Raw genomic sequence first — 16414 nt, 5'->3', positions numbered from 1 at the left:
TGAATCATGGCGAAAAAAACCTTGAAATGTATTCGCCATCTGGTCATTGAATAGGCTGATTCACCGTTTTAGTCAGAAATTCTCCTTACAGCACAAAATCGCCATAAAAACCTGGCGAATCAGCCTCATTGAATACCGCCCAATGAGTTGAGATAAAAGGTTGTTTTTTATTTTACTTTTGTGCCTAGAATACCTCACATTATTACTTGTAAACTACAGATACGTATATATTTACTATGATCTGTTAATGGAGACTACACTAAAACCACAAATACTGAACTGCTGCATGTCAAACCATATTTAATTACATTTTCATAAAACACAAGAATGGAAAAAGGTTATAGAATATTGGAAAGGAAGGAAGCAAAGCATTATTGTGGGAGATATAATTATATCACTTATCTTAGCAGACAGATTGTATCGCCCCCATCTACTCCCATGCCTACTTGCTGTCTATAACATTGTTATATCTTCAGGCTTTCTTATTGATTTAGTCATACATTCCTAGCATCAGAAACAGATCATTTACTTGAAATGTATAAATGGTCCTACAAGGGAAATCTGAATCTTATTCCTCTTCTGGTGACGGCCAGATCAGACACAGAGCTGACTCAGAAGATATTTGCTCAGGAGGATAAAGTAGACCAGACTGACCATGAGTAGCTTAGCTATCTGATACATGAAGATCTGTTAATATACTGAAATAAAGCTGGGCTGCCATCTGTCAGGATGTTGTGTTGCTCAGTGCCTCCTTTTGGCACATTGACCAGGCCTGTCATCAAGCAGCGTTATAGAAATGTGTCACAGAACCACTGAGATGGCTTGAAGCTTAAGCACGAATATCATTTTCATCGGTTTTCTCATTTTTTTTATTTTTTAATAACAGTAGCAGACACAAAATAAGTGGTAGGATTTATACATATTATAAAGCTTTTCAGAAGGGCCAGATTCAGTTATCCATGATCATTTATAGGGTGGCAGTCTCTGACTTTCCTGCCCAGGGCTATTCAATTACCATCCATTCTCCTAGCATGGTATATTACCCACTAACATGCATTGTCTGGTATAAGCAGTATGGGTTTACGCGTGTTTACAATGCATGCATTTGGATTTCTGTTCATACCGCCATAAGGCTCAAACAAAAATCGACAATACGTGCAGCCTGCGCTAAATGAAGCCCTGGCAGATCAATTGGCCTGTGGTAATTGACAGGCCAATGTCAATAGTCAATTGGCTAATTGATGCAAAGAAGCGCTTTATCACATGAAACGCCTTAAGCTGGGTACACACCTACAGAATTATCTGTAATCATAGTTTTTGTCCATTTTCCAGTATTTGGGAGCGAATGGTTGATTGGCATTTGCTCCCATAAATTACCAGATTTTTGTTCCCACCAGACAGATTGGACAGATAACTGTGTATGTGTGTACCCAGTTTAACTGTAAACCACTCCCATCTTGCGTGTGGTGTGCACAATGAATTGTGCTGTTGGAAAACACACTTCCTGCAGCTTTTTGATACCTGGTAAAAGGTTTTTGTCCAGGATTTATCGTTAAAGTTTATCGTCCACTTCCCTATCTATCCTGGTAATTGTGACTGGATGGGATGGTGTTACATGTTCTAGGGCATGTGGCTGTAGCTTACACATCTGCATATTGTATCTGTACTGAAGAGGTTGTTTATATTTCCCAATGAATTGACAACACCCGTGGAGATTAGATGGGTGTTGTTGCGGCCCCACAGCCTTGAGCTGGAACACTTCAGACGAAACATCCCAGCCCTTCCCCAGTACTGTGGCCACACAGGCTCTCCGCTGCCTTGGACAAAAGGTCCACTCATTTCTTACACTGGTGTATTCATTGGATAAATTGTGTGCCTTTGAGGTAATGTGTTTCATATGTGCAAATTTGAGCTTGCTCTGATTATAGTGTGTGAATCCTTTCTTTTACTAATTTGTGGAAAGAATAATACTTAGCTGATCAGTGATACAAAATCCTAGTTCAGTCTATTTAAATATTAGGATTTGCCGCAAAATTTAAAAAAAATGTATGGGCTAAGTATGTTGGCTCTGTACATATGCCCTCCCCAGTGAAACTACAGGCCCCAGCATGTTCTACCACCTCATATATGGCAGGGTATGCTGGAACTTGTAGTTCACAAGAGAATGAGCCATGGGCACTAATGGCAAATGACATGATGTCTATTGAAACCAAACAGCATAATTACAAATTGATTGACTTTACTGCTGTTAACCTAATTTACTAATGTTGCATATTAGTACAGTATCTTGCTTGTCTTGGTTCCTGTCTCTTTATTTACTATTGTATTGTCTTGAAAGAAATTAATCTATTTGGCAATTCTGCATGTTTTAGGGACGCTGCTCAAGAGAGAACTGCAAATATCTGCATCCACCAACGCACCTAAAAACACAGCTAGAAATAAATGGCAGAAACAATCTTATCCAGCAGAAAACAGCTGCAGCGATGCTTGCTCAACAAATGCAGTTTATGTTCCCAGGAACACAGCTACAGCCTATGGTGAGTACACTTCCTTTGTACTCATATGCTAAAAACTTCTTTGTTTTCTTTCCTTTAGGGAGTAACCACAGTGATTATCTTTCTGGATGTCTAAATGATTATTTACCAGCTGATTTTAAGCGTGACGAACACAGGGGAGAGACTAATCATTTGCAGGATACTTTAAAGGGATGATGTGTATCCAGAAAAATCAAGTAGTACTATAGAACCCAATAAAAATTTATTTTTCAATATTATGAGAAAATATACAATGTACTATAAATAATGATACATGCAAAGATGGGCAATGCACTTCATTATATGATGACAATGGGGGGAATCCAATTATCCATGTTTCATGGTTGTAGCTATTCAATAAAACACCAGCCCATACATTTCATGTAGAATGCAGAATGTATGCACGCTGCAATGAAAAGTCCACTCGGGGCAATCCCTGCTGATTGAATTGGCAGACACAGGAAATTAGACTCCCCCAATATGTACTGTCATTCTTGCATAAAGTACTGGTGTTCCATGTCTTTGAGGTTTGAAAAGTAGTTATCTCTGTGTAACTATACCACAAAAATACTTCCCATTTGGACATTTCTTTTTGTCTTGTGCTAGGCATTGGCAACTAAATATATAATGAAATAATCAATGAGATGGAAATTGAATGTATGCTTTGTGGGATCTCTCCAAGGGATAATTGTGGAGGCCCAGCTCTGCATAATGATGGTGAGGCCGGGTCGGAGGATGCAATCTCATCTTCCACACACATAAGCAGGATCTGGAAGAGGGGGGTCTACTCACCTGGGAGGACTCCGTGACAGTCGGAAGTTTTCTGGATACCAGGGGCGGAACTTCTGGCGGTGCAGACGGTGCAGTGCACCGGGGCCCAAGCTATTTCATGGGGCCCGTTACTCTGCACCGCTGCCGCCGTTTCCATCCTTTTTTTTTTTTTTTACTTAAAGTTTAGTGACCGGCGTGGGTGCGGTGGCCTGCGAAACCCGCGGGAGGGGGGGGGGGGGGAGTGTGGAATGGATATTGTGCGCCGGGGGGAGGTTTGCGGATCGGATCTCTGCTGTGGATCCGATCCGTGGCATTGCTCTCCCAGCCGTCACAGCCGCCGGCGCTACAGAATCAGTGCGGCTGTGACTGCTATCTTATGTTCTGACCTCAGCTGTGAGAGTGCAGCCTGCGTGTGCCGAGTGGCTGGCGCGCAGGCTGTAGGAAGGAGCCGGAGACCAGCCAGCCACCCACACTGCAACTAACTCCATCCCGCTTGGCTCCCCAAGTCCCCAATGTGTTGGTAAGTCTCAGAGGCCACTGACTACCAATGCATTGGGGACCAGTATAATAAAAATAAAGGGCGGCATGTGTAATGGGAGGGGGAGGGGGTTGGAATTATGTGTACGTTGGGAAGTGGGAACAGTCAGTGTAGGGTGTATAATGGGAGTAGAGAGTAGGATTATGTACCGAGTGGAATAGGGTGTGTGTGTGGCCAGGATAGAGGGTTATGGGGGTATATGTTGGGGACAGGGGCGGATCCAGGATAAAATGACAGGGGGGGCACCATGATAAAAGAGGGTTTAGGTGGGGGAGGGGCGATGTTAGTGGTGCCAGTGTACATGCTAAGAGAGCGGCAGAGAGAGGGTGGGAATGGAATTAAAAATATGCCCTGGCATTTAAAGTACGCAGGCCCACCATGGCGACAAAAGTGAAGGAAGCAGTTATGCGCGCTCCGGAAAAGGGGGTGTGGACACTCAACAAGGGGCATGTCCTTGAGTGTAGTGTACAACACTATATACAACTTCTACACATTATGCAACAAAACACTAGACCCCACTATACTTGCCCCTACACATGATGCCAAATGGAATGAGCCAAAATTCACATAATGCCACATGGTTTTTGTCAAAATTCACATAATGCCACACGGATTGAGCCAAAATTCACATAATGCCACACAGATTGATCCAAATTCAAAAAATGCCACACGGATTGAGCCAAAATTATTATTATTATTATTATTATAATTTTATTTATAAGGCGCCACAAGTGTTTCGCAGCGCCGTACAAAGGAACAATACAGGGAGACAAAACTTGGCATAACATTAAATAAATAACAAAAATACAGTACAAATAAAGAGCACCACAGTTCAATACACATTACAGGATTCTAGTGACAATTCACATAATGTCACTAGGATTGAGCCAAAATTCACATAATGCCACACGCATTGAGCCAGAATTCACATAATGCCAAACAGATTAAGCCAAAATTCACAATACGCTTCATAAACAGGGACATTGTCCATCAAAGGCGTGCATTAAACATTTACACCATAATGTCCATTACACGTTAAGTTACATGCCATTATGTCCATTTTGTATTATGTATGTATTATGCCAAACACCATAATGCCTATTAAAAATTATGCTACATAAGTGCTGCTTATCTACATGCTCATTGCCAAGGGTTCCATGCTCATTGCCAGAGGTTCCATGCTCGTTGCCATGTGGGATTACATGCTCATTGCCAAGGGAGAATACATGCTCGCGGTAAATGGGGGACAGCCGCCGCCAGACAGAAGTGATAGCCACTGATAGTGGCAGAGCCTGGCTGTATTCAGAGCACTGCAGGTCCCGGCTATTTGAAATAATACCCCTTTCACACCAGAAAATGCATTCCCAGGTTGGCCCCCTTTACACCAGCCTAGTCCCTGCATTTTCTGGTGTGAGGGGGAGAGAAACCCCCCCCCCCCCCCTCCCCCTCTTTAACCAGTTATCTCATTAACCGGCTATATCTTCGGAACCAACTGACCCATTTACATGAGACAAGTATCATATTGATTTGAGTGGGCTTTGAATGATTTTGGTCCAGTGAAACTGAAACGTTTGGTTCCAGAGTAATCTGCCTTCAAAGAACATGAACAGCCATGAAATTACATTTCAAAAATAAAAAATCGGTTTACATGCAATATCTCTGGAACCGATTGACCCATATGGACCAGCCTATCATATTGAAGGCCCAGCGATTTGGAATTGAATGAGATCAACCACAAGCTTCTGTGATGCCAGGGAGGGAACTGGCAGCCGTCGGAACTAGGTGGGGGTCGGAATTGCCGGGTCCCATATTATCCGATGGGGAAAAAACGTTACAGCTTTGCCAGGCGATATCTTTAGTTCCCGGGGGGCTAGAGACACGGGGCTGGGCTCGTTGGAAAGCCCTGGTCCTCAGTGAAAATGAAATGACAGAGGGTCCACGTGCCCAGGTGCCCCCCCTGAATCCGCCACTGGTTGGGGAACAGAAACTGAAGTGTGGGATGTGTTGGGGGTAACAATATATGGGGTGTTTGAAGGAGATAGGGGGAATAGGGTATTTTGGGGGTATGGGGTGCATGTGGTAAGACATGGGCAGCCTAGATGCTGGGTCCTGGGGGGAGCAGCGCATGGCCACTCACTGCCCATGAGTCTGGGTGGTGTGCGCTCAGCTCCTTGGCTGCTGAGGGGCTCAAACCAGCACTGACAGAACATTTGAAATATGGCACCAGCCTATCAGAGTTCATGGACTGGCAGCCACAGTTAGTGATTGATTGCTGGACTACAAGCTCTAATTGGTTCACTAGCCTGCACCATATTTCAAATGTCTGTCGGCAATGGTATGAGCTGCTCAGCAGCATAGGAGCTGAGCGCATACCACAATGGCGGCGAGTTCTCTCCTCCCCATTTATATGTCACTAATATGGGTATTTAGTAAGGGGAACTAATGTGGACATTCTTTAAGGGGCACAACTGGGTAAATTATGTGTAAGGAACATTACTGGGGGCATAATATGTAATGGACATTACGTGTGTGGCATAATGTGTAATGGGCATTATGGTATGTGCCGAAATATGTAATGGACATTACGGTGTGCGGCATTGTGTAATGGACATTACAGTGTGTGGTAATGGGCATTACGGTGTGCAACAATATGTAATGGGCATTACGGTGTGCGGCATAATGTGTAATGGGCACTACAGTATGCGGCATAATGTGTAATGGTACTGCAGTGTGTGACAACATGTAATTGGCATTACAGTGTATGACAATGTGTAATGGGCATTAGGTTGTGTGTAATTCTGGCACAGTGTGTCTAACGGGCTCTTTCAGATCGATATCCCCGATTGTACCCCATATTTTGATCCTGGGTCCTACCCTTTCACACTAAACCCCTGTCACTCATTATACACTGGGCAACCCTGTTTTAACCCTTCTTATAACCTGGGTTGGTCGACCTGGTTATTCATGCTTTCAAATCCCACCTCGATCTGGCAATAATCCGGGTAAAAAATGTGATCTGAAAGGGGTATCAGGGGCTCTGCCTAGAGCAATGGGTACAAGTTGCGCTACTATGTGGTGTAATGTGAATAATGGACACTACAGTACTTTGAAACTATTATGAGTCCACACCACTTTCCCACAAAGCTATGCCCTAAATGTTTGGCATACTGTTCCTATTTTGAGTATGGGGGGGCCCGAAGCATATATGTGCACCTGGGCCCACAACTCACTAGTTCCGCATCTGCTGGATACATATGGAATATTAGTAGTTGTAGCTACAGTATTCTCACTTTATAAGTAAATAATCATTGCTGGAAAAGTGTAGTATTAGATATTTACGTGCACTAGTACCTTACAGGGGCATTATTCAAGTGTTTGTACTGCTCAGCTTTACATTGCATGTGTTGTTATGTTCACGCTTTTTGGTTTATATGATGAATTGCATTACTCTGTTTACATACAGAAATATAACATAGGATAGGTAGCAAAGATGAGTGTATAACATTTCCTGTTGTAAATACCTGAGACATTATTAGAGAGTGGAACACTCACACCCCTCCCTAACAACCTATTTCCTATCCTCTTTTCCCGCACTTACCACTTTTACACTTTCCTGATAAGCCATTGTGTCCTCTCTGTAGGTCTTATACCCATGGGTGCCAGTTGTGTGCACTTTAACCGAAATCACTACACATAAATGGATGTGGAAACCTTTGTACTTTTTACCATGTGTAAGCGCAGTAATGCAGGTTTCTGTACACAGCCGGCTCCATTAATGCGTTTCAGGTAGATGAACCACACTGAGCTCTATATGAGACTTACATTGACTTCCTGAAAGACAGTGAACATACACTTAATCAGCTGTTTGTCTTCCACTTAAGGTTGCATTTTCCAAACATAAATCAAATGCCGATGGGTATAACACGTTGTCTTTAGGTCTGGAGCAGGTAATTAGTATGGCTGTGTGGCGTAAGTTCGTTCCAGTTGCCTGGAGGCAAGATATATACACGCACACATACAACCCTATATAACCTTATAGAAAATATATATTTCTGTTCAGATAACACATATATATTTCAGAACTCAGCCACAGAAGCAATATCATTGGCTTTTAAATAACTGACTTAAACTTCCAGGGGAGTAGAGAGGTGCCCCCTTGGGAGCAGGAGCCCGGTGGCAGATGACTCCATTGGCTCCCAGAGTTCTGCCACTGGCTGTCTCCACAAATATGCAGTATAAATTTCAACCTTTAAAATATTCTTAACCAAATGAGTGCACAACACTGATACTGTGACAAAAGTGTGGTAAATGTCCCAGATATGTTGATTATATAATATTTCTTTTTACAGTGGCACTCACTAATGTGTTTTTCTTTGCAGCCCACATATTCTGTAGGTCCATCACTAGGAACAAATACAGCTATTAGTTTTGCTCCGTATCTTACTCAAATGACACCAGGTGTTGGATTAGTTCCAACTGAAATGCTGCCCTCTACACCTGTAATGGTTCCTGGAAGTCCACCTGTATCAGTCGGCGGTTCTACTTCTACCCAGAAACTTCTCAGGACAGATAAATTGGAGGTACAGTTTACATTGTATCCTTAAAAGCAGTGACCTGTTTAGGTTAGTATATATCATCATACGTCCATGCGATAAATAATTACATAGGAAAAATAAAAATCTCATTATACAAAATAAAATCTATAAAAAACAGTTCATAACAATACCAGGATACAGCGGCAACATTTACTTTTTAAGGAGTAGTATAATCAGTGTAGCCATATAGTAGTATACGGGATTTTACACTTACACTATTCGCAAGTTTATCCATGTCCTTCTACTTCAAGGGAGCACATTTGTGCGGCATCTGAGGCAGTTACTGTAGGATTATATGGTACACTAAATCGAATTACAGTGCGCGGTGCATAACAATAGAATTCATGTGATCTTACTTTCGCTTTTTTATTTCCATTTTTCCATTTACCCTCTGAGTGCCTAGTGAATTTGTCAAAATAGGTGTAAATATTGCCAAGCAAACATTTTTCTTCATTATAATTTTATTTTATTTTTACACATTTTTTACTTGAATTTATATAACAAATATAAGTGATGCTAGCATTTTTAGCAGACATTTAGCACATCGCACACAGAGATTTTGCCACTCAAAGGGTTATTATTAACATTGTGTGACAGTTGTTTCTGTACCTTAATGTAGTGTTCTGGATCCTTCTTTTTGGCCTAATTACTCTAATGCTGTGTACACACTGCTGCAATTAGGCATGAAATCGCTGGCAAAATGGTCGCTCAGTGACCATATTGCCAGTGATTTAATGTGCAGTCAGCGATAAATGGCTGGGAGCGCGCTCCCGCGGCCAGCCCTTCATGGTCGCTGGTCGCAGGAGCTTGCTCCTCCGATTCTGCCTAAAAATTGCTGGTCGCTGGTGCACAAAGCACTGTGCACCAGAGACCAGCGATATCTACCCTCCAGCGCCGGCCGGGACCCGCCCACCTGCTCTGTCACAGCGTGACATTCCGGCCCAGGACCCGCCCACCTGCTCTGTCACAGCGTGACATGCCTGCCCGAGACCCGCCCACCTGCTCTGTCACAGCGTGACATGCCGGCCCGGGACCCGCCCACCCGCCCTGTCACAGCGTGACATGCCGGCCAGGCCCCGCCCACCCGCCCTGTCACAGCGTGACACACGCCCCCCCTGCTTCCTCCTCTGTCAATGCCAGCGCATACAGCACAGAAGCTGCTGCGCAAATCTCCCCCCCACTGTGCCAGCACCCACACCTTCTGCGCGCCCCACAGCCGCACTAGTCAGTGCATAGGCTGTCTTTAGAGGGCATTGGTGTTGGGCAGCATGATTATGTTCATGCTGCCCATCGATGGTGATTTGCACCATCGGTGGGCAGCATGAGCATTACCATGCTGCCCCACACCAATAGTATGTGACATGAAAAAAAATGAAGGGGGCATTGGTGTCGGGCAGCATGATTATGTTCATGCTGCCCATCGATGGTGATTTGCACCATCGGTGGGCAGCATGAGCATTACCATGCTGCCCCACACCAATAGTATGTGACATGAAAAAAAATGAAGGGGGCATTGGTGTCGGGCAGCATGATTATGTTCATGCTGCCCATCGATGGTGATTTGCACCATCGGTGGGCAGCATGAGCATTACCATGCTGCCCCACACCAATAGTATGTGACATGAAAAAAAATGAAGGGGGCATTGGTGTCGGGCAGCATGATTATGTTCATGCTGCCCATCGATGGTGATTTGCACCATCGGTGGGCAGCATGAGCATTACCATGCTGCCCCACACCAATAGTATGTGACATGAAAAAAAATGAAGGGGGCATTGGTGTCGGGCAGCATGATTATGTTCATGCTGCCCATCGATGGTGATTTGCACCATCGGTGGGCAGCATGAGCATTACCATGCTGCCCCACACCAATAGTATGTGACATGAAAAAAAATGAAGGGGGCATTGGTGTCGGGCAGCATGATTATGTTCATGCTGCCCATCGATGGTGATTTGCACCATCGGTGGGCAGCATGAGCATTACCATGCTGCCCCACACCAATAGTATGTGACATGAAAAAAAATGAAGGGGGCATTGGTGTCGGGCAGCATGATTATGTTCATGCTGCCCATCGATGGTGATTTGCACCATCGGTGGGCAGCATGAGCATTACCATGCTGCCCCACACCAATAGTATGTGGGCTCAATATAAATGAAGGGGGCATTGGTGTCGGGGTGGCAGGGGCCGCACGGTCGTCTTGTGCCCCCACACCCCTGGCAGGAGCGGGGCACTAGCGGCTGCTGCCGCTAGATTATCCTGCCCCTACAAAGATGACCCCTGCTACATCTGTATATACACCATATACACATTTATTCCCTTCCAGAAGGACTTCCCACAACCCATGTCAATCATAAATGAATTTAAATAGAGGGTAAAAAAAATCTAGTCAAAATTGCTAGCAATTTTCAGGGAAAATTGCTGGTCCCTCTGAAAAACTGGAAACTGAGCAATATATTGCTGAGAAATATATTGCGGAGATATATTGCAAGTACACTGAGCAATATATTACTCAGCAATATATTGCAAGCAATATATTGCTAGCAATATATCTCCCCCGTGTGTACACACCTTAAAATCTTAATTTAAAAGCAGAAGACAAGATATTTCAAATTATGCAGAGTAGGTCAGAGGAAGATAGAGACAAGAAGCAGAACAGTCTGCTGGGAATCTCAGGCTTCTCTCAGCTACAGGAATAAGGACACAAGTGAACTGCACCTGTACATTAGCTTACAGTTCTTTGAAAACAATAGCAGGCATTCACTGAGCAAGGATTACAGTATGTTGGAGTACCTCACTGTGTACTATTTCATTAGATAAATATTCCATGAAATTAAACCCAAGCAAAGTAATTCTTAACCATTTACAGGTTGAGTATCCCTTATCCAAATATCCGTTATTCCAATTATTCCAAAAACCATAGTCTCCAAAATGTACTTTTATTTTTTCATTTTTTGCAAAAAAAAACCTACTGGGGACATCTGTAGCTGGCGCTACTGGGGAAATAACATGTAACTGGCAAGGACATCATTTTTTGGCATTCAAATTCAGTACCTGAGATTGTACACAAACTTTGTTTCATGTTTTAAAACCTTGTTTCATGCACAAATAAAATATATTTGTGTGTATCTCATGTGTCTGATGTGTTTATACATCATAAATAGAAGATACCTCAAGATACCTCTTTCAAATATAAAAATATTCTAAAATACGGAATAATCCATTATCCAAAATTCTTCTGGTCCCAAGCATTTTGGATAAGGGATACTCAACCTGTACTATATATTGTTTATAGTAAAGAGAAATGTGTGTTAAACAAAACTATAATAATAATGTATTTGGGGTGACCCTTATGATTTTATCGCATCTTATGTTTTTCTTAAGGTAAAGCTCTCCCCTATTCAGCAAATATCCTGATTTAATTTTTTTTGGGTGGCTTATTCACATCTAGCTGTACATGTAATGTCCACGATTGGACTTTTCTACACCTAGGGCCTTATTCAGATTGCATCGGTACTGCGCGCATTCGCACGCAGTACCGATGTTTTGCGTCTGCGCAGGCGTGTTTCTGCGCATGGTGCGTGCACACACGGCGGCCTTTCGGGTCGCCGGGTGCACGCACCCATGGCAGCGAGGGGGGGGCGGAGATGGGCGGTGAGCGCTGGGCTGCCCCATTACCATATGGGAACGCCCAGCGTTCCATGGGCGTTTCCATGAGAACGCTGGGCGTTCTCATGGTAATGAGGCAGTGACGCGGGTGTGTGGGCTGGGTAGCTGACGTCACCGGATTTCAGCTGCCCGCCCATATCACGCCAGCGTGCACGCATATATACGCAACTGAAAAGTCACTTATATATGCGTGCACGCTAAACATCATTCGATGGTCGGTGACCATCGAATGATGTGGGCGGACACCCCAGCAAAGCGAATGGATGTTTATGCAAAACATCCATTCGCTGCTGTGCAGGTGAAGCCGCACTTTGCTGGGGGGGGGGTGCGTTCGCCGGGCGGGGTTTGGTGGACTCGCAAGGCTGCGAATTCACAGCCTTGCGAATCAACCTGAATAACCCCCCTAATCTCGGCTTTCCCTATATAAGGTGTGCATGCAGTCTCTTCTCTGCAACCCGTGCCGTTATTGAGACCAAACCACTGATTCTGTACACTCTTCTGTTAGCGGGCATTGCGGCTTGGAGATTGAGTTGTCGTTACTGCTTCTTTGGACAGCAGACATGCATAGGTGCAGCAGCCATCCAGCTGCCATCTGGCAATGCAATACTGGATCCTGTGGTGGAAATCTCAGTAACAGTAGGACTGCTAGAGGAAGTCCATAGGTCATTTCCATTAGGTGGGACACATGATAATTGCGGTGGGCAGCTATTCATTTGAAATACTTTAAACCATTATCGCATAAACCACTGGATGTGTTATTTTACCATTGTTTATTTAAAGGGGTTTCAATCCTTAAGTAGATTTGAATGCATTAGTTTAGCTTTATAAATGGTTTTTGTAGGAAGACCTTCAGTGACGTGTCCTTGTGTGTCTTATGTAGGTATGCAGGGAGTTTCAGAGAGGAAACTGTGCACGGGGAGAGACTGATTGTCGCTTTGCTCACCCAGCAGACAGCACGATGATTGATACAAATGATAACACTGTAACCGTTTGTATGGATTACATTAAGGGTCGTTGCATGAGGGAGAAATGCAAATATTTTCACCCTCCTGCACATTTACAGGCCAAAATCAAAGCTGCACAACATCAAGCCAACCAGGCTGCAGTGGCCGCACAAGCAGCTGCTGCAGCTGCAACAGTGATGGTAAGTGGAATTGCTCGCCCACACAAAGCATTCATTTTCCTATTGCCTATGCACAAATGTAAGTTCCTTCAACATGGTAAGACATGCTGTATGTTGCAGTGAGGGAAATAGTAGTATATTATATGGTTTTCAGCAGAACAGGTATTGTAATCCTGGTTGCAGCTCTTACTGATTAATGTCACCATCCATTCATAGTTCTAATCCAGTATTGGCTCACAGCAACATGGCATTTTAGCTGGTCCTTTTATTAGTTGCCTATATAGCTGTCTTGCTCTCTTTTTTGTATTATTTTTTCATCTCTTGAATTATGTGCACTATGACGCTTTAAGCCTAAAAGAGTCATTTTTTTATAATTAAAAGAAATCATTTCATGTAATTAGATTAAATAGTTAATTTAAACAAAGTATATTTTAAAATTGAAGTATACATTTAATCAGCATTTTTATAGCGTACATTTTCCAAAAGAGGACTCATTGTTTTATGTTGCAAACTGTCTTTCACCCTACATGTGGACTCCAATTAGCTAACTAGCCATATTGTATGAGGTAAAGCTATTTGATTAAATGGCCTTTTCCCTGCTCTGGTAATCTGAGGTTAATGTGCTCTAACCCATTGATTCTGCACAAACTGCTTAATCAGTGGGTTTTCACCTAAACCCCTCATGGTGCCTTTTCTTGTTGACCTTTGGAAAAGTCCACCTCCTGTAGATTAATGCAGGGGGTAATCCCTGATAACTGAATCTCCCAGTGCTGATAATTAGATGTAGGAATTAGACTCCCCCACCCCTTATCATACTGCAAGTGAAGATTGATACATTTGGATTGTAAAAGCCAAATCTTACATTCAGCCACTTAGTAAGCCATGAAATGGATTAATACGAAAGGCCCATACACACTGGGCAAATTTGAGCTGAAAGCAGCTCAGTTTTGTATTTTGAGCTGAAAGCAGCTCAAAAGCTACACAGTGTGTATGAGGCAGCGATGCACGCCCCTGCATCATCGCTGGCCCTGCATCATTACCAGCAGGTGAGCAATGGGGTGATCACCTTTCCATAGTGTCCTGCAAAGGAAACTCTTCCATCCCCAGGAAAATTGCTGGGCAAAATCAACCAGTGTGTATTGACCTTTAAAGATAGATTATCACAAGTGAGAAGAAATATAGTATACCGTATCAGAACATCATTGCGCTGAATTATTTTGCTTTAATCCCTTACAGTAAACACCACTCACTCCAAATCTTAATTTATTTCCTTTACATCGATACATGTTTCTTTTATGATTCATGTTTGTTTATAAAGGGTACAATAAAATGCAAGCCACCTTCGTCCATGTTAGATTGTTATTGTTGTCTTCATGCAAGCTAAGAGTCCTATATTCTTAACAAATGTCATGTATCAGCGATTCTTTGTAATTGTGGCAATAACCTGTACCTTGTTATATTAAAGAGAGGGTGGTACAGATAGCCCAGGCTCACTGCCTGTGGTTGTACACTTCAATGAATCCATTGTACCTTATATTCTATTATACAACTGTTAATATACAAAAAGCTATTGTCCAAAATAATAGCATTAAACAATGACTAAGAATACATTACTAAGTGTGACTTGTCAGATCAAATCACATGTGGGAATAATAGTAGCATTCTAATCCAACAAATACAACTGAAGTAATGAGCATAAAACTCGACAGTAGTGGAGGAGCTGAATACAAACTATTGTAATCAAAGTCAATGCAAAGCTTAACTATACTATTCCTTATATGGTCAACTAGTGCAACCTCTGCTTCTTCCTGTCTCTGTATTCCAGTCCCTATGTTTGTCTTAACATTTTCTGATCTTTACTTTGCCTAGGATTGCACAGAGGATGTTGAATGTTGGTATTGCCAATGTTAACAATACAAATAACCTTAGCGCATATTGAATACTGTAAAATATAATGCAATTTTTGCATATTTAGAAGTCAATTTTTATACACTATTGTTCTATTAGGTGGTAGAAGTCTAAAGCTCCATACACACTAGATGAGATAGTAAAATAAATTGTACAGAAGAGCCCTCCTGAGTGATATCTTTTACTTTAGCGTCTAGTGTGTACACGCAATATCATTAACAATGCACGCTTCCTGGCATCGTTAACGACCACCTCCTTCATATGATCATGTACAGATGAGGGAGGTCCATGTTAACAGTGGCAATGCTGCAGCTGGTTCATATACCATCACCCTTCTTCAGTTTTTTTGGGAGTTTCATGGTGGGCAGGGAGACTTACTAGCTAGATTCGGTACTCTTTACCTAGAACGGCGCCAGCGATTGGAATCGCGGGCGTCGGGGGTAAAATCGCGGTCATCGCGGGTAAATCGCGGGTACATAAAAATCTGCTGCCCGTGATGACCGCGATTTTCCCATAGGGAACAATGTTAAAAAGGCTGATTGACCGCGATTTTCATGTAAAATGCCTCAATGCCCGCGATTTGTCCATAGGAATCAATGTTAAATGGGCTACAGAGCCCAAATAGGCACAATTAACCCTTAAATGTCCCCCCAAATTTTTAACGCCACCCCACGATCCACGCCAACCCGAAGCGTGGCGAGCGCAGCGAGCCCACGAGGGGCGGCGGTACGCGTCCTCCGACCTTTTCATGCCCTACTATCCACGTCGGCGTGGAGTTGAGAATAGAATAGTGTGGCGAGCGCAGCGAGCCACCGAGCCCGAAGCGTGGCGAGCGCAGCGAGCCCCGCGAGGGGACGCGGATACCTTCACAGGTAAACGCGTCCCTTCGCGGACTTCACAGGTGCCCGGGTGGCCACGGACACCTGTGAAGCCGGCGAGGGGACGCGTTTACCTGTGAAGGTATCCGCGTCCCCTCACGGGGCTCGCTGCGCTCGCCACGCTTCGGGCTCGGTGGCTCGCTGCGCTCGCCACACTATTCTATTCTCAACTCCACGCCGACGTGGATAGTAGGGCATGAAAAGGTCGAAGGACGCGTACCGCCGCCCCTCGCGGGCTCGCTGCGCTCGCCACGCTTCGGGTTGGCGTGGATCGTGGGGTGGCGTTAAAAATTTGGGGGGACATTTAAGGGTTAATTGTGCCTATTTGGGCTCTGTAGCCCATTTAACATTGATTCCTATGGACAAATCGCGGGCATTGAGGCATTTTACATGAAAATCGC

The 16414-nt window shown here is 43.7% G+C and overlaps 1 protein-coding gene across 12 annotated transcripts in view; it reads left to right on the top strand.

Moving 5' to 3' along the window:
* Window positions 1-16414, top strand: part of MBNL2 (muscleblind like splicing regulator 2) — a 149602-nt gene that overhangs the window by 106694 nt on the left and 26494 nt on the right. For 11 of the 12 annotated variants that reach the window (XR_014469729.1, XM_083168777.1, XM_083168774.1 and 8 more), the window contains exons 3-5: window positions 2373-2537; window positions 8223-8423; window positions 12985-13248. Coding sequence is in view for 11 of the 12 variants with exons in the window: in XM_083168777.1 (XP_083024903.1) it covers window positions 2373-2537; window positions 8223-8423; window positions 12985-13248 (630 nt within the window). In the remaining variant the exon portion in view is untranslated. The remainder of the gene's footprint in view (window positions 1-2372; window positions 2538-8222; window positions 8424-12984; window positions 13249-16414) is intronic. The other variant, XM_083168781.1, reaches the window with a different exon arrangement.

Source organism: Crinia signifera, chromosome 2, assembly GCF_055691185.1.
Source record: "Crinia signifera chromosome 2, ASM5569118v1, whole genome shotgun sequence".
NCBI lineage: Eukaryota > Metazoa > Chordata > Amphibia > Anura > Myobatrachidae > Crinia > Crinia signifera.
This window is presented reverse-complemented; position numbering and strand designations above follow the sequence as displayed.